The following is a 22,190-nucleotide window of genomic DNA, read 5'->3' as shown; positions in this document are numbered from 1 at the left end:
GACGATAGACACTAATATTTTCGAAGATAGATAATAGATATTTGAATTTAGGAACGCAATATATTTTTGTTTACTTCAGTTCAGCCAATTGCCGTATATTTTTATACGGTAATTAAAATAGCTGCCGTATAAATCGTATTTTTAATGCCTATAAATACTTAAATGTGTGTTTTCTTAATAAAAAAAGGTTTCTTTTAATAGAAAGGATTTTAGGTTAAAGCAAAGAATTTTTTTAAAGATTTAGCGTCCTATAAGACTGAAAATACACAAACTAGTGCTTTTTTGCTGTTGCTATACTGCCTTTTCGAAAATTGAGTTGGCAACACTGAACATTATCGTCCGATAGCTCACGGGCATGTCGGTGTCGGCTCCGATATCCGATATCGGATCGGACAATGTGAAAGACAGGTACATATTTCATACATTTTACTTCCCTCCGATATCGGATATCGGCTATCGGCTTCCGATATCCGATATTGGATCGGATAATGTGAAAACGCTCTTAAACGGAACGGTTTAGCAGTGTCAACTGTCAAGCGTCAGCTTCGACAGCTGACATTTTAATTTTGAATAACACTTGCATACAAAGTTCAAGTGAACAATTTTAGATATTTTTCCATAAAATACGATTTTCTTTCATTGCTTTATTTATTAGCCATACATCAGTGCTTAATAATAGTTTTACAAACAATGTGAATTTCGATCGTGAAATCGGGAATAAAATCATTGAAACTATACTCTGTTAGCAATATTCGTATCAAATCATGTCTGAAAAACCAGTGGTAGCAAGTGGGGCTCAGCCTATAGTAAAAATAGGGCATTACACATTAGGAGCCACACTTGGAGTTGGAACTTTTGGAAAAGTAAAGATTGGTGAACATCAACTTACGAAACACAAAGTCGCTGTGAAAATCCTCAACAGACAAAAAATAAAGTCTCTCGATGTCGTTGGAAAGATTAGACGAGAGATACAAAACCTTAAGCTTTTTAGGCATCCTCATATTATTAAATTGTATCAGGTAAGATAAGTTGGTTGTAAGCACTCTATTGATAACTGTACATGGAACATGAAAATGTACCATGTACAACTGTATTTGGAACATGAAAATCCTACAAATGTCTTTGTAAGTCTTTGTTTGTTTTTTCTTGTTCTTATAATTGATCAACTGTAATTAGTATAAGAAAGAAAATTAAAACAAATACATTCATTTCATACATTTTTCCCACAACACAAGTTATCTTAGTGTGAGAGCTACAGTTAATAATTATATTGTATATTAATCCATCAGTCCCCGGAATCACAGACACAATAGATAATCTATTGTGTCGCGCCCCGATCGAGGCGCTCGGTGGTCAATGGGTTAAGCGACAGCAAATTCTTATATTTGTTTTGTTACCTACTATGTTTGTGCTGAAATAAGTAATTTTTCATTTTCATTTTCATTCACATTCTGAAATCATAATGTAATATTAATTGTAAAATACTTTTTTTAGGTAATATCCACCCCAACGGACATTTTCATGATTATGGAGTATGTCTCAGGAGGTGAACTGTTTGATTACATTGTAAAAAGGGGTAAACTGCAAGAACATGAGGCCCGTAGGTTCTTTCAACAGATTATATCTGGTGTTGACTATTGCCATAGACACATGATAGTCCATAGAGATCTGAAGCCAGAGAATTTGTTGTTGGATCACAATATGCATGTAAAGATTGCTGATTTTGGCTTATCTAACATGATGATGGATGGAGAGTTTCTGAGAACATCATGTGGCTCGCCAAATTATGCTGCGCCTGAGGTAAGATAATATGATAATTGACAATGGATATACTTAACATGCCTTAATGATACATGCCTTTTTACTAATATCTTTTTTATTGTTTTATAATAATTAGTATTGTTGTTTTTTCTATTTTTAGATCATTTTATGAGGCATATCTATACTATAATATTATAAAGAGGAAAGGTTTGTATGTATGATTTTCATGTTTAAACTACTGGACCGATTTTGATGAAATTTGGCACAGATAATCTTTAGACCCTGAGGAAAAACATAGGCTTAAGGCTACCTTTTATTGCGAAATATTTAACAGGGGCGAAGCCGGGGCGGACCGCTAGTTTTTTATATTTCTTGATATTTTTTCATAACATCCTATCTTAAGCTAATTGTAAAACAAAGAAATTTGTTACAGGTTATATCAGGCAAACTGTACGCAGGTCCAGAAGTAGACGTATGGTCATGTGGAGTCATCCTGTATGCACTACTATGCGGTACACTACCATTCGACGATGAACACGTCCCAACTCTGTTCAGAAAGATCAAATCGGGAATATTCCCTATCCCTGAGTACTTGAACAAGAGCGTCGTCAGTCTATTATGTAATATGATGCAAGTGGATCCCATGAAGAGAGCAAGTATAGAGGACGTGAAGAAACACGACTGGTTCCAGAAGGATCTCCCCGAATACCTGTTCCCATCACCTGTGGAGCAGGTATTTATTAACTATGTACGGACTACAGTACCTTTATACAGTTAAGCGAGGAAAATTTTACTAACATCACAAATATTAAGTAAATTGCGTAAGTGCACACTTCACCATAATTGTGGTACATGTCTTCATATCATGGTGGAAATTATTATTAATTTTACACAGTGGTGTGGGAACATCATATATCATCAACTCATAATAGTATCATAAAAGCAATAAAACAATTTTGACATTTTTGGGGTGTTGGTAAATTTATTTCATTTTAAAAATTTGTTCACATGGATTAATTTGTAGTTAAGTAACCAAAATTTTTTATTCTTATATTTTTACAAAATTTCTAGGTGTAGGTAGTTAATCATTACGGTTAGTTTTATTTAAAGTAAAGAATGCCTCCTTATGATTGATTAATAATTAATAACATTAAAAAAAGCAAATTAGATTAATCTGCCAGCCAAACAATACCTTATCTTATCTCATTTTTACACGTTGAATAAAATGATTACGAAAACAAAGCTTTTCATAACAAAAAAACTGCTTTTTGATGAAACACAATACCTTTCATAACAAAAACACTTTATTTATTAGATTAATTTTTTACTTTAAAAGTAATTTCATTAAACATGTAGTTAACACTAGCCCAATTTACCTGCAAAATTGTAGGTACCATTCCATATACTTTTAACAAAAACACAAAAAATTTACTAAAATAGGAAAAAATGCCATAACAAATTATAATTTAACAGGATAGTGGAGTAATAGATACAGAAGCAATAGCGGAAGTCTGCGATAAGTTTGGAGTGCGTGAACAAGAAGTGCACAATGCTCTTTTGAGCGGAGACCCGCACGATCAACTGGCTATAGCGTACCATCTGATCATTGATAACAAACGCATGGCAGATGAAGCTGCGAGGGCTGAAATCAAGGACTTCTATGTAGCTAGTAAGTTCCTTAGTAAAATGATTAAACTTTTATAAAGTTTATAGCACTATTTTATTGCTTCTTGAGATATTTTATTAAGAATTATAAAAATTATAAAAAAATTCGATCACGAAGCGGGATTTGAACCCGCGTCTTTCTAATACCGGGACGACGCGACGCCTGACCGCCATATCCCGACATAGCAATCGAATTTATTCTACTCATTACGTTTTATGTGTCTAAGGGACACCCCACGCCATCTATTGAGCTTTATGAACAACCATTTCAACCAACATATAAGGCCGCCAAAATAGTTGTACTCTGTTCTCTGTGTAAGTAGTTCTAAGGTTTCCTATCTGTACAACTATTAAAGAGTTAAGTTAATAAATAAAACAAATAAAAAAAGACGGGTTGCACTCCGGGAGTGCCGGCAGAAGTGAATACTTGATTATTATTAACGTTCAGCATGTTTGATATTTTGGAATGGTATCCGTTTTACGCATGGAATATAAGGGCTAAAAAAAAACAAAAAAAAATCCGTCTTACGCTTTTTCGATCAGGCCACGTGTCCTGACGCGAGTTTAAGATTTTATACCCAACGCCGCTAAAGAAGTTTTCACTTCAAAAATTACAGATGCTTCGCCGCCCGCAGTGATTGAAACTCACCGTCCGCACCCTGAACGTATAGCCCCACTACGGGATAAGTCGTCACCCGCCGCTCAGCCGGCCGCTGATAAACAACGCGGCACGCCTGTTAAACGGTCAGTAGCATTTTATTTAAATTATTTGCTTCTCAAATCGAAAGGTAGAAGTTATCTATATATATATTATAAAACTGAAGAGTTTGTTTGTTTGTTTGAACGCGCTAATCTCGGGAACTACTGGTTCGATTTGAAAAATTCTTTCGGTGTTAGATAGCCCATTTATCGAGGAAGGTTATAGGCTATATATCAACGCGCTACGACCAACAGGGGTAGAGCCACGGGGGTGAAACCGCGCGGAGCAGCTAGTGAAAAATATAAGACCATGTTACTGAAGTGTAATGCAGGTTTTAACAATCGGTCGAGTTTATCTATTAACATTTAGCAACATTGATGAACTATAAACCACTAGACTTATAGCGTATTAAATAGTCGTAGGTCGTCGAAGAATATCGGCGCAGCGTTGTATGAAACATTCATTGAAATTTAGACCTTATTTCGTGGCAGTAATGTTCAAAGTCTATTGTGTCGCTTATTAGAGAATTCTGCCTACACGTACGCAAATTTTTGCTTCGAACAAGCCTTGAGCGTGGTAGTGAGTCTATATTATATTTATTGTACGTCAATGATTATCTCACAAACGAACGCAAAAACATTTGATTGATATGAATTCGGCAGGCCCTTTTTTCTAAGTAATAATAATTATTTTCTATATTTCAGAGCTAAATGGCATTTGGGCATCCGATCCCAGAGCAAGCCGAACGATATAATGTTAGAAGTGTTCCGCGCTATGAAAGCTTTGGATTACGAGTGGAAAGTCATCAACCCTTATCATGTTAGGTCAGTATCTATTTTCATAAGAAAAAAAATTATAAAAAATTGTTTGTGTAATATTAATTACATACAATATATGCTATGTAGCTTATCTCAGTAAAAAAAAATGTGTGCGTGTACTAGTATACACACGTAAGAAGTGAAACTTCTTTATGACCTTTATTTTTCAAAAAATAATTAACTATATACTACTTTACAGAAATACGTCGAATCACGCGTGGTAGGGATAAGAAAAAGATGGCGCGTAACGAAAAAATGTTACACTAAATTTTTTTCCAACCCCGATAAAGAAGTTTCACTTCAAAAATGTTTATAGTTCTCATTCTTATTCAAATTTAAATTTTATAAAAATAGGGTCCGCACGCTCAACAAAATGACGCAGAAGTACGTGAAGATGTCGCTCCAACTCTACCAAGTGGACTACAAGTCTTACCTTCTAGATTTCAAGTCCCTCTCAGGGGAAAAAGAGGACCCAGAGGATGAAACCGCCTCCCCCCTCGCACAAACCCCCGTCAACCCCCTCCCCTCCCCCATGCAAACACAGGGTCACCACACTATGGAGTTTTTCGAAATGTGCGCAGCCCTAATTATTCAATTGGCTCGATAGGTATTGTCTTATCTGCCGAAAATCTGAATTATACAAAAAATTGATTTATTACTGCATCAGATGAGGTATATGGAAATGTTTCAAATTTGTCAATTTTGACTACTTATTACATTTTTACAGACATTCAGGTTAAATACAATACAATGATATGCAAAAAATAGTATTGTCTCTACACAAAGTTTGTTTATACCAAACTGAACTTTATTGCAAATGCAGTTCATCCCAATTTTAAAGAAATCATGCACTATCAATGTAGTAGTAAATCAATGGTTAGTTAGCAATAAATATGTGCAATGAAACAATATCATCGCTATGCCAAAAAAAAATTAAACGGGGGCTTATTTTATACGAACATAAATGAAAAATATGTGTTGCGAGCGATGTTCAAAACGCTTTAAAATATTTGGATCTTATGTCATCATAATAATGCTACACTAGCTAAATTATTATGTACACATAGATGTTGGACAAATTACGAAGAATTTCACCATTTATTTGAAAGCGTCAAACACGACCGAAATGAAATGGAATGTAAATTGTGAATAAAATTATTGTGTGAAGAAATGGGACCGCACATATTGTCTTCCTTAGATAAATGGGGTCCGTTAGTGTAAGAATACCCGTAATTTATAAATCTACTAAAATAATTAATAAATATTACTAAAACTATTCTTAACAAACCAAAAAAAAAAGTTCTTTGTAGTATATTTAAAAAAATTCCTCCTCTTGCTAATTTTCAACAAAATACATCGACAGAATTACTAAATATTATTTTGGCTTCGATTATGTTGTCGTTAATAAGTATAAAGACAAGAAGTTTTTTGGTTTGCCCTTCTTTTGGGTCGAAATGCCGTCACATTTATAGATAGAAATATCTGTGGGATGCTTGAGGAGCGTTTAAATAAAATCCCAAAACATCCACGAAGATGCGTTTATTCGCACGTTACAATAATTCAATAGGATAGAAAAACTGAGCGCACATCCGTCGTCTAAAGCTGGTCGCCACGGAGTGAAGGCTCGCGAGTCGCGAAGCGTAGCGGACAACTCTCGTGTGCGGCCGGAGCGGGGCGCGGGGTGAAGGGCGCGTAGTCCCGTTATGCGCTCGCTCAGCTGGCCGCCACATATCGATTTTATAAATATGTCTGTACTTAAATAATATAAAGCGCCCTCTTCACAATAGACAGCGTTGGCCCAAAATGATCGTCAATGTTTGCCGCCCATATAATTAATAAATAATTACAATTACGGACGATCATAGATATTTACTCCTTCTACACTATCGTGATTGCATCCACACGTATAACGTCCACGTGCCCATTGTGAAGAGGGCTCATAAGAACGAAAGAGATAAACGATTCTTAAGAGTGAGAAACATTGCGATTTGCGGCCAATCTAAACAACGACAACAGATTCAGAGCCAACCTTTATCTATTAAAATATTTTAGTGCACAGGTTCCGTATACTTTACCAAAGAAACTAGAAGTGCCTTTTAATCATAGCTAGTAGAAGTAGACACTAGTGATTTTAGCTTATCGCCATTATTAATTAAATAAATAAATAAAAAAAGACGTGTGGCACTCGGGGTCTGCCGCGGTAAAGCTATTGCATAGCATGCCTTCAAGCCACACCTCCGTATCCGTCGGAGTGGGGAGCGTGAGGTTTTTTCGTTACGGAATTTCTGGATTCGGTCCCCGCGCTCAAGGCCCGCGATAGAAGCTATGCAATAGCTTAAAAATACTTACTAGGTTTGTAATAGAGAGTTGAGATAAATGTTTATCAAGCCGCTTATAGGAATAGGTTTGATCTTCGGTTTTTTCTTTTGCGGTTGGCAATTCTTTAATGGCAATGGTTCGGTTCGGGGTTCCGTCTATATGCGAGTTTCATAAGGTGTACTGTTAATCGCTTTTTTATTATTATAAATAATGCATTCAAAATGTATAAATAATAAAATTTTAAATTCAACAGATTGTGATTAATTTCCCAATTACAATAAAACACTATAGATATAAAACTTGTGGTCTCCACTGCAGTCATCGTTTTACTTCCCTTATAACATTAATCTAGTCAGATTATGAAAAGCGGAATATAAACAATTTATCACAGTTTTCTTTAAAATTGTTAGATTTTAACTAATTCATAATTCATGGTGATGGTTATTAACAACCCAGTTGAAAAATGTATAAAAGGGGTTATAATATTCAAAATAATTAAGTATATGAATACTGCAAATTAATATATGTATGAATAAAATAGCATATAATTATTTTGTCCGTGTCTTGATGAAGAATACGTTTGACTTTACTACAAACCCAGTTTAAACTTTTGTGATCGAAATTACCAACTTCATTGATGGAAAATAACACAGAAAATTGTTTGCAAAATATTTAACGAATTCATTTAAAAATATATACATTAAGGTCATTGAGGTATTATTATAGAGAGGACACCACAAACAAAATCTGTTGAGTCACACAATTTGCAAATATTCTGCCTATTATTACTTGCAAATTAAAACCAATCAATGTAACAAATAAATATTGTTTATCTTATTAAAAAAATATGAATAAACTTATCAATTAAAACCAATCAATGTAACAAAAAAAATTGTTTGAGACGATTGAATCTAACTCGTTTTAGAAAAAGTGTAGTAGCGATGGCCTCTCTAGTACGTAGTACATAGTAACTCAATGATTAAGGTGTTGTATTTATTTCCTTGACTCGAATACCGATGCTCCAATTATTATTTACTTTAGAGCGATACGTTGCCGTAACAATATATTGCATAATAAATGATTTGATTAAATTTATAATAATGAGGTCGCAATAAACAATAATAATCAAATCATTATTTGGCTTGTGGTAAGGTCAGCAATCTTATGAGGTATAGCTTCTACGCTGGGTCAGTATTATAAATAATACGTAGAATGTAGATCGTTTTACTAACATATTGAAATGTATATGTATAATGCGAAAGATAACTTTAAATTTCATTTATAAATATAATAAAATTGTAAAAATCTCAAAGGTGGTTTCATTAAATAAAACAAGTTATAACAGAATACTGTAATTTATTAGATCTAGAAATTATATTAACATAACTAAAATTTCAATTGAGGACACAGTCTACCTCTAGCATCTATCGAAGAGCTTTTAAATAAATAATGACTTAGGTGAAGTATCTTCGTGAATGATTTTCTTTTTTTTTTTTTGTTGATGAGGAGCTATAGTTTTTTATATCATTTTTATTCAGCACAAAATAGTAAGCACTATCTAAGTGTCATGTTTATCGAGCCATCCTTTTTAAATTAAAACTGCTAGTCCACACATGACAATTTCCCAAATGATATTCATAGAACAAGAAAATAACTGTCATTCAAAGTGTCTTTATATTTTAACATTTCAGATATTATCTACATTCATGTATGATCTGTGGTAAGCGGTCATTGGTAATTGCATCTAAGTTGTTTCGTTTAGGCGGCAGAAGATGGCGCTACTGGCGCACCTTCGTCCGGTTTGCTCTCCAGCGAGAACGGCGGAATCCGACAATCGAATGTGTACCCATCCTCGCGTTCCATCCTGAATGTGCCCCTGAAATAATTAAATGTTTAGTCAATGTTTGTCGAAAAAAAATTGTTTGTTTGTAAAGTCGGTTTACTGACGATAGTTGAACGTGACAACGTCCGATTGTGCTTCTTTGTCGCTCGTTCCGCGCTCTCGCTTGCACTTCAAGCCTTACGGAACGCCTCAGAGCGAGGTAACGCCGCATGAGTCATGTTTTTTCGTGCGTGCAGCTGGCTCTATCGTATTATAAGACGTTGTCACGTCAAAAAGTTAACTAGCGTTGACGACAACGTAAGATCAAGTGTGTAGTGCGATAATTTAACGTCATTTATTTATTTTATGATATTATATTGAATATTCTTAATTATTTTTTCTTTTTTTGTTGTTCTTCTTACCACATATGTCCACTGGGCGCCTGCAAGCTCACATGGCTGCTATACTGAAAGGCAGGCGCGTGTCTGGCGAGCAAGGGCTCCTGTCCGACCACGCCCCGCCCCCGCACGGTCTCCAGAGTGCCGCTGAGGGAAAATATGCGCCAGTGCCGCTCGCGTAGTTGTACCGCTTGAGGCCCGAGGTTCTCTAATCGGATGCAATAGCGCCACTGCGAATAACAAAAGATTATTAAAAAAAATGTTGTGTGGTTTTATGAAACCACGGTAAAGGGAAACTTAGGCACAAAATTATCGTATTTGTACGATAATGACTCCGAACACTGCTTTATACCTACTCGGCAGCCGACCGTCACGCGACATGCGCTACACAGACCAAAAAGTTTGAGACGATGTAATAAAAGTTTCACTTTAAATACAGCGACTAGCGACAATGCAAAAGTGGGATTTTTTTTTTATTGCTACATTTCGCATTTTGGGTGATTTTAAAGTATTGATTTCTACTTCAGATGATTTGATACACTATGAAGCAAAAGCGGTCAAAATATTTATAGGATTGATAAAAATAGCATTCATATTGATTGGATATCGTTATGAGAATAAAGCGCGTCACACACGGTGAAGATACTATAATATTTTATCTTAAGATACTGTTATATTTTATATTACAGTATCTTAACGCATCCGGTATCAGCGTTCGGACCATTTGTAACAGGATGGCGGTTCTACAGGAGTCTTAGTATGCAATGACAAAAAGAAAAATGATGGTCCGAACGCTGATACCGGATGCGTTAAGATACTGTAATATAAAATATAACAGTATCTTAAGATAAAATATTATAGTATCTTCACCGTGTGTGACGCGCTTTATCGTGCCCTATTCAGTTACCTCAAAGAGCTAAAAAAATATATGAACAAGATTTCAAATGTTTTTAAACTACCTTCAAAGTACTGCTACAGAAAGAGAAACTAGTTTTTTCGTACGATACAAATTTACAGAGTAAATTTACTTACACAAACATATGTCGCAATACTTGCTCTACAACAAAAAAATAACATTTACCCAATAAACAGCCGAGTTCTGCGACTCCCGACTTCCCATATAGAACGGTATAACGGTGACTCTGACGCCCTCTGTGGTCTCACGATGAACGTCACTTAGTTCGAGCCACGGATGGTTCTTCTTTTGCCATGCGCGTAATGTCTCTTGCGCGATAAAGGGTGGATCTAAAATGAGCAATTTCTGTATTCAAAGGTGCTAATTTAAATAAAGCAGTCGATTTCTAGGCTACATTTCAAATTTATTTTCTTAATGTATAGGCTCACTTTCGTGATTCTTTCTACCTTAATTCTCATTAATACAATATTTGAAATAGTAATTATTAATGCTAGATTAGTATGGAAAGAAGACCACTTATTTTTTATTTTTTTTTTTCACAAATAACATTAAGTTGATGATATTTACAATCATTAACTTAATAGTTTAATGCGACTCGACGTCTGCATTGTGGCATTATAATATGCATTTTCCTCCACTTATTATCGTTAAAGGATATTTAAAAAATACATGAAGGCTGATCAAGGTTATTCTAGCGACGCTAATGTCGATGTCTCTGGACAATAATAGTCAATAACATATTTTTTATTCACGAAGTTTTTACACAAATCGCAAAGCAATGAATTATAAGCGTTGGTATATGTAATGTTATGTTTATTAGTTACATTGTAAATCTTGGCAAATATACATGTATGAGGTGCCAATTTTCACATACATATTGGACTATGAACTGTATGCATAGCACTCTTCGCTCAAAACGAACTGGAATGACGCAAATTTGCTAACTAGTTTCACTTTCTATTCTTTATAAATTTATTGTTTCACTTTATTACCTGATCATGAACACGAATTTATATGAAGAATAACAACAATCCCATTAAGATGTTTTAGGGCCAACTTGTTAGTAATTTATACTCTCTTACCTATAGTCTCAATGTAGACGGACTGTATAGAGACGACTATAAGGGTGTGTTCGCATTGGCAAGCTTGATAAATTATTTTTAACTGTTGGTTTTTTTATTCGTAAACTTAAGCTATCTAGTTCTTAAGGCTAGTATTTAGTGTGTGAGCATTATCGATACATGCATAATTCATATTCTTATAATACCTTAATACATTTAATATTTCGGATGTTAAATGTTTCCAAAATATTATGCATATATAATCATAGTATCCATAGGGTATTAATTCATATTGAAACATTCTAATAGAAGTCTCAGAAACTTACTAGAATAAATAAAAAATAGCTCTTACAACCATACCCTAATGGCTAAATCCATATAAAATCAAGTTCAGCAAGTCCTACCTTACAAGGCACTACCTACTAACCTTTATCAGGGTTGTGCATTAAAAACTTGTCAAACAGCTCATGTTGCAGAGGCACCCGTTCCACGGAAGCGTATGGTATAATGTCGTCATGGGCTACGTAATCCAAGCCAGGTATTGCGTATAGGCTGCGGCTCGATTCCTGATTTCCGAGGAATGTCACCGCTTCGGTTTGAGCACGCTGAAAAAATGAGAGAAAAATTTAAATTCCGCCTTTGATTTGTGCTGACTATATTGGGGTTATAGAAAAGGTCAAAAGACCAAGAGCAAGTCTACAAATTGAGATAATATAAGATACATATTGGTAAAAAAGATCAAAGTTAAATTCATTTCCGCATCCTAGTATGGAAGGGTATTTAATTTACTTTTATGGACAAGTAGGTATGTATGTAGGTATGTTCTACCAAAACCAATTTTTTCATTAGTCTCCGACGTTGACAACTAATGACTATAATATACCAAGAAAATATACAATTTATTTAATCATCGACAATAATTATGATGTCCGGTTAACTTCGATTTTTAAACTCTTCAAAGTTACTACAATTTAAAATACCTAATAATTTATTCAATTACATATGCTTGAACTTATAATAAAAGCAATTGTTAGCAGTTTTGATATGATTGCTTATAAATAGTAGAATGTTATGATGATAAATGTAAGTGATACGTTGATAACATTTTCGGTGAAAGTTTAACAATGTATAAAAATACTTTATCACAATATGTTTAATCAGTTGTACACTATGCACTTTCAACATTTTATTTTTCAGTAACAAACTTTAATCAATTATTTTATCAATATCAAGAGTTATATTATGTCTTTAAATTTAATGCATACATACTTAATCAAGTTGAACTTTTTCAAACACATAAGGTAAGGATATTATTATAAAAAAACCTCCTCTTAATAATAAAAAGTCAACACCTTTTTATTTTTGAAATAAAAGCAAAGGCCAGATAGCAATCTTAAATCTAAAACATCAAGGACACAAACAAAATTAAAAAATATGTAATGAACAACATTTTTATGACATAGTTAACTTTATCTGATGGTCAAACTAGTTGAAAAGGTTAGCTGTGAATTTTTTTATTATTATTTAGTCAGAAATGTGCATACTGCATTTGTGAATGATTTTTTATTATATTTTTCAATGAGGTTTTATTGTATTATATCAATTATTATGATGCATAAATTATTAATTAAATCCTGAAACATAAACAATTAGTAAGCTATGTTAATAAATTATAAAAAACCACAAACAATGATACATTTATATGTAAATTATTGTGTACCTTCTTCTTCCACTCTGGTCTCATGTCGTTTGTTGTTTGCACAGTCAAAAACAAAGCATACTTATTTAGTATACATTTCAACTAATTCCATACATAAAATTTGTAATATTTACTGAAGAAACTGATTATAACATATTTGTAAATTGTAATGTATTTTTATATTGATTTACACTAAGGTATTGGTGCCAAATAAAAGATCTTACTTACTAATATGAATTGTTATAAATAAGCAACTTGAAGTGGCAAAAAAATATAAAATTAAAAATATATTAGTTTTCAATTGTAAGTTTGTTATTCACACAAAAAATCTTTTAAATATTACACTGTGTTATGTAATAAAAAATTACATTAAGATTGAAACTGAAGTTAGGTAATTATGTTCCTATTACTATAGTAAGTATATAAAAATATTTTATTTGTATAAATAAATTGATTTCATACCATCTAATCTGATTAAAAGAAAAACAATAGCACATTATGAAAATAGCATAATATTGGGAAGCAGAAGCATTGTAAATTAAGTATCTATGAAGGTAAATATTCTACATTCAACCATACAGGTTTAAATGTAGAGGAAGGTTAAAAGATAGCTGTTTTACTAAGTAAATACTTACTATGTATGGTGCATCTCTTGTATCTATTAGGACTTGGTAAAATGTATGAGTTCTGCCCTTTACTTCCTTGCCAACATTGGATAACGTATCTCCAGAGGCTTCGCCTGCTGCTGAAGGATCGGAGTTTTCCTTTTTATTTATTGCGTCTCTATCATATACTCTTGCTAGCCATGGGAATAATATAACTCCTCGATAACCAAACACTTTGTGTAAAATGAGTTGACCCGTTTCATATTTACCAGAAGTTTTAGGAGCTTCTAATTTTCCTACTTCAGCTAGTCTAGAAATTATGACAAAAATATATGTTTATTTGGAGGTTAAGGTATGTATTTTATAAAATCATTGTCAATAACACAAAAACTAAAGCATATGCTTACCTAGTATAATGAGCTACATGAGTTAATATTATTCTCGTTGCTGTTAATCTTAACGGATTTGCTGGCACAAATCTTCGCAATATCTCCATTTTATCATTGTAAAAATTAATGTTTTTTGGTTGTCGTTGTTTTTGCTTTTTAATTGACAGTGACAACTGACAACGTTAGATAATAATTGACAATATGTCAAACGGCTGACGTAATTACAGATGTGCTGCCCTGTGAAATTATTTGTTTAGTTTAGGAACAATACAACTGTGAATACAACCCATTAATTAACTACTCCGGCACATCCTACATAAAAGTCATGCTTAGTAAAGTAAAAATCATCAGGTTATAGCCAAAATAATGCATTCTTATTTACAAAACTTGATGTTGACAACATAATATATAATGGTCATTGACCACAGTCATTGACCTTGGTCGTTTGTGCAAGGTTCAAACTTCAAAGTTTGAAACTTCAAAAGTTACGTGGTATTTTTTTTTGTTTATTTTCACGTAAAAAATTTATAATCTTACAAAATCTAAACAATTGAAAATGCTCAGGTCACTAACAAAGTCCATAAAAGGGTTAGGTAAGGATGAAAATATGGAAGGATTGCAGGTAATTTAAGAAAAAGAGAATATCAATAATGAGACTGATAAAATTATTTTCAGGCCAACTGCCTGCAAATAGATCAATAGCATCCCTCGCAGCACTGCCAGATACGTATCAAATGTTGTATAAAACATGTAGGGATTTTGCTGAACAAGAATTGAAGCCAAATGCAGCTAAATTTGATAAAGAACATTTGTATCCGGGGGACGCTATTAAAAAAATGGGAGAACTTGGTCTTATGGCTATAGCGACTCCTGAAGATCTCGGAGGGTCTGGACTGGACTACCTAGCATATGCTATTGCTCTTGAAGAGATTTCCCGTGGTTGTGCATCCGCTGGTGTGATAATGTCAGTAAACAATTCACTTTACCTTGGTCCATTGATACATTGGGGCACTGAGAAACAGAAGAAAGAATTTGTAACACCTTTTTGTACGGGTTTGTTCTTAAAAGTAATTTTACTAACTTTAATAACATTTGCAGCCAGTTTATCAACTTCTGGATATTACCTATGTAAGAATATCTATCAATATAATTACAAATACTGTGTGAAAATACAAGTAAATAAGTGTTAAAAATTAAAATGGCTGTCACTTACAAGTATTTGTTAATTTTGTATTTATGCATTTTTTATTATAATACAAACAGATTTCATAAAATACTTTCCAAGTTGATAAATTTTATAATTTTGTGAATATCCACTTGTCATATTTTATTTACTTTATTCAGACAAAATTGAAGAAAATATGTTGTTATAGATGTGTTTGTTTGTATTTATCCATATTTCATAAAACAACTAAAAAGACAATTAAAATTTAATACATTCAAATATCATTCCCAACAGCATGAAAATAGCAAAACAATACAATTAATACCAAATCAATTTTTTTCCTCACAGGAGATATTGTTGGCTGCTTTGCCCTCTCAGAGCCAGGAAATGGTTCTGATGCAGGTGCTGCTTCAACAACTGCCAAAGACTCCGGAGACAAATGGACGCTAAATGGCACAAAATGCTGGATAACAAATGGATATGAGAGCAAAGCATCTGTTGTATTTGCTACTACAGATAAGAGTCTCAAACATAAAGGCATATCTGCATTTATCGTTCCAAAACCAATTAAAGGCTTGGAATTAGGCAAAAAAGAAGATAAACTTGGTATTAGGGGTTCATCAACCTGTTCCTTAATGTTTGAAGACTGTGTGATACCCAAAGAAAATATATTGGGAGAACCAGGAATGGGTTTCAAAATTGCTATGATGACGCTTGATGCTGGTAGAATTGGTATTGCTGCTCAGGCTCTGGGAATAGCTCAGGTAGAGTAAAATAAGTGTTTTAATTATGTATTAAAATTGGTTGCTTTATAACACTGTTAACACATTTGTGTGTTATTTTAACACCTAAACTAAACACTTTTGCTATGAATATCCTTTTTTTGTAATAATAGAATTTATATAAAAAGCAAATTGTAATATTGCACGCCTCATAAGGGAAGCGTTGAGGTGGGTACTACTGTCACTTCGCGCAAAACATCTGATTTTTCAAACTTAAAATGTCTTTATGTATCCATACATTGCACTTGTAAGATAATACATACACACACATATTAAGAAAAAACACTATTTTTAACGTTCATGATATTTTTGATGTCATTTTTGTTATTTAAACTAGTTAAAAAACAGTTTAAAAAAGTTCTGTCTTGGACGTCCGTGTGTCTGTATGTGCGGATCCTTTTTCTTGTTAACACGATAGCGACCGAAATACTTTACTAATCGAGTCTTTTTTTTTCTTTTACGCTTGAGTATGCTCAGGAATAGAACCCTTTCATTTTTCAGGGTCTGATTCGATGTGGTTTAATTGTTATTAAATAAACAAAAATAATAATTAATAAATATTTATTAAAAAAAAATTATGAGGCGTGCACTTTTGGATTTTCCAAATTATTTTTTTTATTCATTAATTTATTTATGAACATCACCGAGTAATAATAATTACAAGAAATAAAATATTTTAAACACCGCTACATTCGACAATTTCAGGCATCATTAGACGTAGCCGTAGATTACGCAGCGAAACGTACAGCATTCGGCAAACCGATCATGAAGTTACAAGCGATTCAAGCTAAGATAGCAGATATGGCTCTCCGGCTAGAGTCGGCTAGACTATTGACGTGGAGGGCCGCGTGGTTGAAGGATAACAAGAAACCATACACTAAGGAAGCCGCTATGGCTAAGCTTGCAGCTTCGGAGGCGGCTACGTTTGCTTCGCATCAGTGTATACAGGTTAGCCAGTTATACTTTATTAAGAGTGTAAGACAGATATATTTTAAAATATTAAGATGTGTTGCACGATTTCAACACAAACAAGTATTTTAATATTTAATTGAAGTCAGTTTAATGGTTTTTGTGTCAGAGTAACAGTACAGTATAGTAGTACATCCAAACATTCTGTAAGTTACACTATTTTCAACTGATAATATTTTGAAAAATAAAAGACGTTACGACCTGGGCGGAGCAACTAGTTATAGAAATATAATTTTAAGTATAATTTATAGTATACTAGCGGTCCGCCCCGGCTTCGCCCGTGGTACATATGAAAAATAGATGTTGGCCGATTCTCAGACTTACCCGATATGCACAGAAAATTTAATGAGAATCGGTCCACCCGTTTCGGAGGAGTATGCAGACTAACATTGTGACACGAGAATTTTATATATAAGACTAGCGGCCCGCCCCGGCTTCGCCCGTGGTACATATGAAAAATAGATGTTGGCCAATTCTCAGACTTACCCGATATGCACAGAAAATTTCATGAGAATCGGTCCACCCGTTTCGGAGGAGTATGCAGACTAACATTGTGACACGAGAATTTTATATATAAGATATTATTTTTGTCTAATATTTTTCCAGGTGCTAGGTGGAATGGGCTATGTATCCGACATGCCTGCTGAAAGACATTACAGAGACGCCAGAATTACAGAGATTTATGAAGGTACCTCAGAGATACAGAGGTTGGTCATCGCCTTACAAGTCATTAAGGAATACGGACTTTAATTACATATAAGTAATAAGTTTTATAATGTTTTAAGTGTGGAAGCTCCTTGTATTTTTGTGCTTGTACAATTTTCGGAAGATTTTTACACAATCTAATCAAATATATAGTTTCTAAGAAATTGTTTAAGCTTTTGAAACATCTGTTTAAGAAAAAAGTATTATAATGGTTGCTATGTACAATGTTTTAACTTATATCACATGCTGCCTTATGTAAAAAGTATTCTTTTTCTCAGACCATCATGTATTGTTTATAATAAGTATATATTTCAATCACTTCAGTGCCATTACATACAGTACTATATATTTTCTATTGTTATCTAAATTTTTTATTGAAAAATCAAATATTTATATGCAACTATACCTTTTAATGCAACTAGATTAAGTAAACACTTAGATCATTTTTCATGGAATTAAGTGTATATATGCATAATACTCATAAAACTCATTGTAAAATATCTATATTATATTTCTATCAATTATAATATATGGTCGAAATGCTCCTTATTTTGATAAGAATATGTTTTCCTATCTCCTATTCTTTATATGAATTTACAATAACAGTCTAATATTACTTCAAAATTGTAAACCTCATTATGAATCAAAATCCATACATATTTACTTTTGCATTGTGAGAGAGTATATGAACATCAGTATTAATGACAAACGTTATTGTTTTAAACCAATAAACATTTTCTAAAAATCAAGTTTTGATAAGTGGAACTTTTGTATGACAAAAACCTATGTTTTGGTAAGATAAAAGTTTTAAACTATTTTTGTGCTTAACAATAAACTTTAAAATGTAACACTTAAATAAAACAAAATGTAGTATATCCAATATTTATTTGAAAGAAGTAAACATAATACTATGTAAAATACATAAAATAAATGCTTTTTATAGTAATTTGGAATATTTTATTGGCCTGGCCCAGATAGGGACTTGTCCATAAATTTCCTTTTTGCAAAGCACAACCACCACTTGCTTGGCTTGCCATCTTCAGTAGCAAATACCTGTGAATGTAAATTGAAATTATTATTTGTACTTGCTAAATATATAAATAGGTAAGCTTAATAAATCTAGAAAGTCTCATCAAAGTTCATTATTGGAATATTTTTTTTTTTTATATTTACTTAAGATAGGTAGTCAAAGATATGACTGTAACAAATAATAATTTTAGTAATTCCACTTTATTTTACTATGAAATGAACACAAGAACATAATTTTATTGTATAATTTTGACCAATAATCAGTTACCTTTTCACAGACTCTACCACCTGTTTCATGTCTTAATTGCTGAAGATACTGTCTCATTAAATCTGAAAATCACACAATATTATTATGCTTACAATGCAATGCAAAATACTATAATAATAATTTAAAATAGCAGACAAAAATTTTTTTAGCTAATTTATCTTTCTACATCCATAGAATTTGCAATCTTTTAATAATATAACTTGCACAAGCCAAACAACACTGAAAAGCTAGTCTTCAAATAGGAGGGGAAAATAACATTACCAGCTTCTTGAGGACTAGAGGGTTTAGCGTAAACAGAGTTTAATGGAAATCCAGCTTCACCAGGAATATCAAACTTGGATATTGCAAGCATATACATCTCTTGCTGCCCTTGGTTCTTATTTGAACATTTCTGTAGTCTTTTCAAGCATTCCGATACATATAAAGTTAAGTAGATGAGAACCCTGTCTGCATCAGACTAAAAATGATAAAACTAGTCAGTAATAGCAAAATTTGTCAATAAAATTACATAAATGGCTATTATTTCCACAACACACACCTTGATTTCGTAAAATCGAAAGAAAACATTGGCCTTAAAGTAATTTAATGCTTCATCGATGATATCTAATTCTATCTTTGGATTTATTGGAGCAGGACCTCTAAAAGTCGTGCGTATTGGCAGAAGAGCGAGGTTTCCTACGGACTGTGTGTAGTCCGTTAAAGTAGAATGGTACGCCTGTAATTGGAAGAAAGTTATTGAAACACTTGGGATATTTATTAGCAAGAAATATGATAGAAAAAGGGATTCTTCCGGTAAACTCACTGGCATTTTATAAATTTTAATACGTCTGTTTTACTCTTTACTCCAACTTTACGTTAGTCTTGACACTTATTTATAATAGATTTACGTACAATACAAACTAAAACTATAAGTTAAATTTCCTAAGTATTTTCGTAAATAAGTAAACGCCTAAAATGATTAATTTGTGAATAATACATATTTGACAGTGTCCATGTCATACGTCATAGATATGCAATATGCATCACAATTCACAGGATACATTTATAGAAGAATTGAGATTCTCGTATTGGTCTAGGTCTATAATTTCGCTACTCATAGTGCAGAAAATATAGCTCAGACATTCACAATCTGGTATTATAATACATTATAAAAATACATATTATGCAGCGCAAACTAAGAACTAAGCGTTAAAAATCCTTTCTGTCGACTGCAAATTAATAATGGACAACGTTAAAATCATCTAGAATACATACTCAGTATGGACTAATAAATTAAAGTATTGTGGTGAATAGGTAATTTATTTTAAAAGAAATGAAAAACCTGTGGTCGAGTCTATGTTATCTATTGTGTTGCACTTTCATTGTCAATGTCACCAATAGCCAATAGGCATTGGGCAATAATTTTGTCACTAGAATGTGACAATTGACGTCTGACAAATGTCAAATTTTGTTGAGAATTGAGACTTGAGAGGAATCAGGAAAGTAAATTAATAAACTACACGTGGTTATAACACAAATGTAAAAAACACAATAGTAATTTCATTAAAATGAGTGCTGAAAATAATACGGAATCAAAGGTATTGTCTATTTTGGACAATATAAAGAATGATCAGAAAAATGAACAAAATCCATCGGATAATGTAAACAAATCTAAACCTCAAACGAAAGGAAATTTAAAAAAGAAGTCAGAACCCAGTGAAATAAGAAGCATTCCTAAATCAGGGAGATTTTGGAAAACCAAAAAAGAAAGGTATGTAGATATTACGTTGTATTTACTGCTGACTGTTGTTGATTATCAACACTTAATTAATGATGTAAAGTACAATCTTTTATACCACAACCTCTTACAAAACATCATTATCAAGTACTAATCTTGGTATTTTTTTATTATTTTAGGTTCAATACTATAGTAAAAACAAAAGGTATAAGATTAGATTTCCAAAAAAAGACAGCATTGCGGCTAGAACTACAGCGCACGAAAGAGTTATCTCGGCAAATAACTCAGCAAATACAAGAAAAAGAAGAAGCGCGCAAGCAAAGGAGACGTGAGAACATCAAACGTGCTGAAGAAAATAAAAAGAAATCAGAAGTCGTTCAAGTTATAACAAATACTAAGAAACTGAAAAGAATGAAGAAAAAGCAATTGAGATTCATCGAGAAAAGGGATACAAATAAAGAAATTGCATCAAATAAATAAGAAGAATTTAAACCATGTCTTTTTTTATTAACCATCCAAATAATATAGATTCTTAATCCCACTTCCTGCTTATATGATTACTAGCTGTTCCACGTGGTTTCATCCCCGTGGCCATGCCGTGGCTCCACTCCTGTTAACTCCTCCTCTAACCAACTCCTCCTATTACCTTCCTCGATAAATGGGCTATCTAACACCGAAAAAATTTTTCAAATCAGACCAGTAGTTCCCGAGATTAGCACGTTCAAACAAACAAACTCTTCAGCTTTATAATATTAGTATAGATTAGAGCCTTGAAGTTTATTGTTACTTGTTAACTCCTAATTTGTTCAAAAATCATAAAGATAGATAGAACCTATCTGAATTTATATTATTTTCCTTTGTTCCTGACATTTGCTTATTTAAACAGAACAAACCTCAGCTTTATTATATTAGTATAGGTTTAGGAGAGAAATAAAACACACTTTCCATCTAATATTTTTATTAAGTATTGTTACAAATCTCCACAAATACAATATAAAAATATTAAATGCATTTTCCAATTTATTGGATAAGTAGAATGTCATGTATCGAAATTATATACAGAATAGTCTACATGTGATGCAATGGGACAGTGAAACAATATTACATTATTCTTACATCATACATTTTAGATATTTACATTTCAAAAACTTGATATTTATTATTTCTAACAAATTGTATTTCTATTATAAAAATGCTGATAATAAAGATAAGAAATTTTAAGAAAAACATTCACATTTAGTTTGAACTCTTATTAGTAAAAAAAACAAGTTATAAAGGCTCAAGTTATACAGTCAGTCAATATTCTTAAGTGAAAAAATGTTTAATTTCATATACATTTACTTAGGTCAAAAAGAGAAATGGGCAAAAACAGCTCAACACATTAACTCAATAAGTATAAAAT

The 22,190-nt window shown here is 32.7% G+C and overlaps 5 protein-coding genes across 6 annotated transcripts; 3 read left to right on the top strand and 2 right to left on the bottom strand.

The window, feature by feature from the left end:
• Positions 1-577: 577 nt before the first annotated feature.
• AMPKalpha (AMP-activated protein kinase alpha subunit) lies at positions 578-5,576 on the top strand. Of its 2 annotated transcripts, none has more exons than XM_090114286.1 (7): positions 578-1,019; positions 1,495-1,800; positions 2,195-2,494; positions 3,235-3,430; positions 4,044-4,170; positions 4,831-4,950; positions 5,299-5,576. In XM_090114286.1, the coding sequence occupies exons 1-7, from the start codon at positions 765-767 to the stop codon at positions 5,549-5,551; spliced, it is 1,557 nt and encodes a 518-aa protein (XP_089970412.1). In that variant the 5' UTR covers positions 578-764; the 3' UTR covers positions 5,552-5,576. The 2 variants fall into 2 exon arrangements, with proteins under 2 accessions (XP_089970412.1, XP_089970411.1); XM_090114285.1 differs by having other exon boundaries at positions 2,195-2,509.
• Positions 5,577-8,599: 3,023 nt separating this feature from the next.
• Positions 8,600-14,326, bottom strand: POLDIP2 (DNA polymerase delta interacting protein 2). Its single transcript, XM_090114591.1, has 6 exons — positions 14,172-14,326; positions 13,795-14,074; positions 11,888-12,065; positions 10,565-10,728; positions 9,508-9,713; positions 8,600-9,139 (listed from the first exon to the last, which is right to left on the bottom strand). Exons 1-6 carry the CDS (start codon positions 14,258-14,260, stop codon positions 9,022-9,024), a joined length of 1,035 nt encoding a protein of 344 aa, XP_089970717.1. The 5' UTR covers positions 14,261-14,326; the 3' UTR covers positions 8,600-9,021.
• Positions 14,327-14,595: 269 nt separating this feature from the next.
• On the top strand, positions 14,596-18,418 carry Arc42 (Activator-recruited cofactor subunit 42). The gene is made up of 5 exons (XM_090114638.1): positions 14,596-14,746; positions 14,829-15,206; positions 15,667-16,082; positions 16,806-17,048; positions 17,676-18,418. The coding sequence occupies exons 1-5, from the start codon at positions 14,710-14,712 to the stop codon at positions 17,817-17,819; spliced, it is 1,218 nt and encodes a 405-aa protein (XP_089970764.1). The 5' UTR covers positions 14,596-14,709; the 3' UTR covers positions 17,820-18,418.
• Positions 18,419-18,642: 224 nt separating this feature from the next.
• On the bottom strand, positions 18,643-20,064 carry Arpc3A (Actin-related protein 2/3 complex, subunit 3A). The gene is made up of 5 exons (XM_090114459.1): positions 19,874-20,064; positions 19,610-19,786; positions 19,333-19,528; positions 19,072-19,133; positions 18,643-18,827 (listed from the first exon to the last, which is right to left on the bottom strand). The coding sequence occupies exons 1-5, from the start codon at positions 19,877-19,879 to the stop codon at positions 18,732-18,734; spliced, it is 537 nt and encodes a 178-aa protein (XP_089970585.1). The 5' UTR covers positions 19,880-20,064; the 3' UTR covers positions 18,643-18,731.
• A 489-nt stretch (positions 20,065-20,553) lies between these two features.
• On the top strand, positions 20,554-21,280 carry LOC149899220 (coiled-coil domain-containing protein 86). Its single transcript, XM_090114609.1, has 2 exons — positions 20,554-20,821; positions 20,968-21,280. Exons 1-2 carry the CDS (start codon positions 20,619-20,621, stop codon positions 21,266-21,268), a joined length of 504 nt encoding a protein of 167 aa, XP_089970735.1. The 5' UTR covers positions 20,554-20,618; the 3' UTR covers positions 21,269-21,280.
• Positions 21,281-22,190: the final 910 nt, after the last annotated feature.

This window comes from Colias eurytheme, chromosome 21, assembly GCF_061535395.1.
Source record: "Colias eurytheme isolate Ceu_HAF_F1 chromosome 21, ilColEury1 Martin Lab GWU primary, whole genome shotgun sequence".
Lineage (NCBI taxonomy): Eukaryota > Metazoa > Arthropoda > Insecta > Lepidoptera > Pieridae > Colias > Colias eurytheme.
This window is presented reverse-complemented; position numbering and strand designations above follow the sequence as displayed.

What these genes read in the sequence shown, in the direction of transcription:
- Arc42 (XM_090114638.1), top strand. Translation starts at nt 14,710, where the DNA reads ATGCTCAGGTCACTAACAAAGTCCATAAAAGGGTTAG. An exon ending in TGTAACACCTTTTTGTACGG is followed by an intron (nt 15,207 to 15,666) that starts GTTTGTTCTTAA and finishes TTTTCCTCACAG; the next exon opens with GAGATATTGTTGGCTGCTTT. An exon ending in CTTCGCATCAGTGTATACAG is followed by an intron (nt 17,049 to 17,675) that starts GTTAGCCAGTTA and finishes ATATTTTTCCAG; the next exon opens with GTGCTAGGTGGAATGGGCTA.
- LOC149899220 (XM_090114609.1), top strand. Translation starts at nt 20,619, where the DNA reads ATGAGTGCTGAAAATAATACGGAATCAAAGGTATTGTCTATTTTGGAC. An exon ending in TGGAAAACCAAAAAAGAAAG is followed by an intron (nt 20,822 to 20,967) that starts GTATGTAGATAT and finishes TTATTATTTTAG; the next exon opens with GTTCAATACTATAGTAAAAA.
- AMPKalpha (XM_090114285.1), top strand. Translation starts at nt 765, where the DNA reads ATGTCTGAAAAACCAGTGGTAGCAAGTGGGGCTCAGCCTATAGTAAAA. An exon ending in CGCGGCACGCCTGTTAAACG is followed by an intron (nt 4,171 to 4,830) that starts GTCAGTAGCATT and finishes TCTATATTTCAG; the next exon opens with AGCTAAATGGCATTTGGGCA. An exon ending in ATCAACCCTTATCATGTTAG is followed by an intron (nt 4,951 to 5,298) that starts GTCAGTATCTAT and finishes TTATAAAAATAG; the next exon opens with GGTCCGCACGCTCAACAAAA.
- POLDIP2 (XM_090114591.1), bottom strand. Translation starts at nt 14,260, where the DNA reads ATGGAGATATTGCGAAGATTTGTGCCAGCAAATCCGTTAAGATTAACA. An exon ending in CAAGAGATGCACCATACATA is followed by an intron (nt 12,066 to 13,794) that starts GTAAGTATTTAC and finishes TCATTTTTTCAG; the next exon opens with CGTGCTCAAACCGAAGCGGT. An exon ending in AATGCACAACCCTGATAAAG is followed by an intron (nt 10,729 to 11,887) that starts GTTAGTAGGTAG and finishes TGCTCATTTTAG; the next exon opens with ATCCACCCTTTATCGCGCAA.
- Arpc3A (XM_090114459.1), bottom strand. An exon ending in TTCGATTTTACGAAATCAAG is followed by an intron (nt 19,529 to 19,609) that starts GTGTGTGTTGTG and finishes TATCATTTTTAG; the next exon opens with TCTGATGCAGACAGGGTTCT. An exon ending in GTGGTAGAGTCTGTGAAAAG is followed by an intron (nt 18,828 to 19,071) that starts GTAACTGATTAT and finishes TTACATTCACAG; the next exon opens with GTATTTGCTACTGAAGATGG.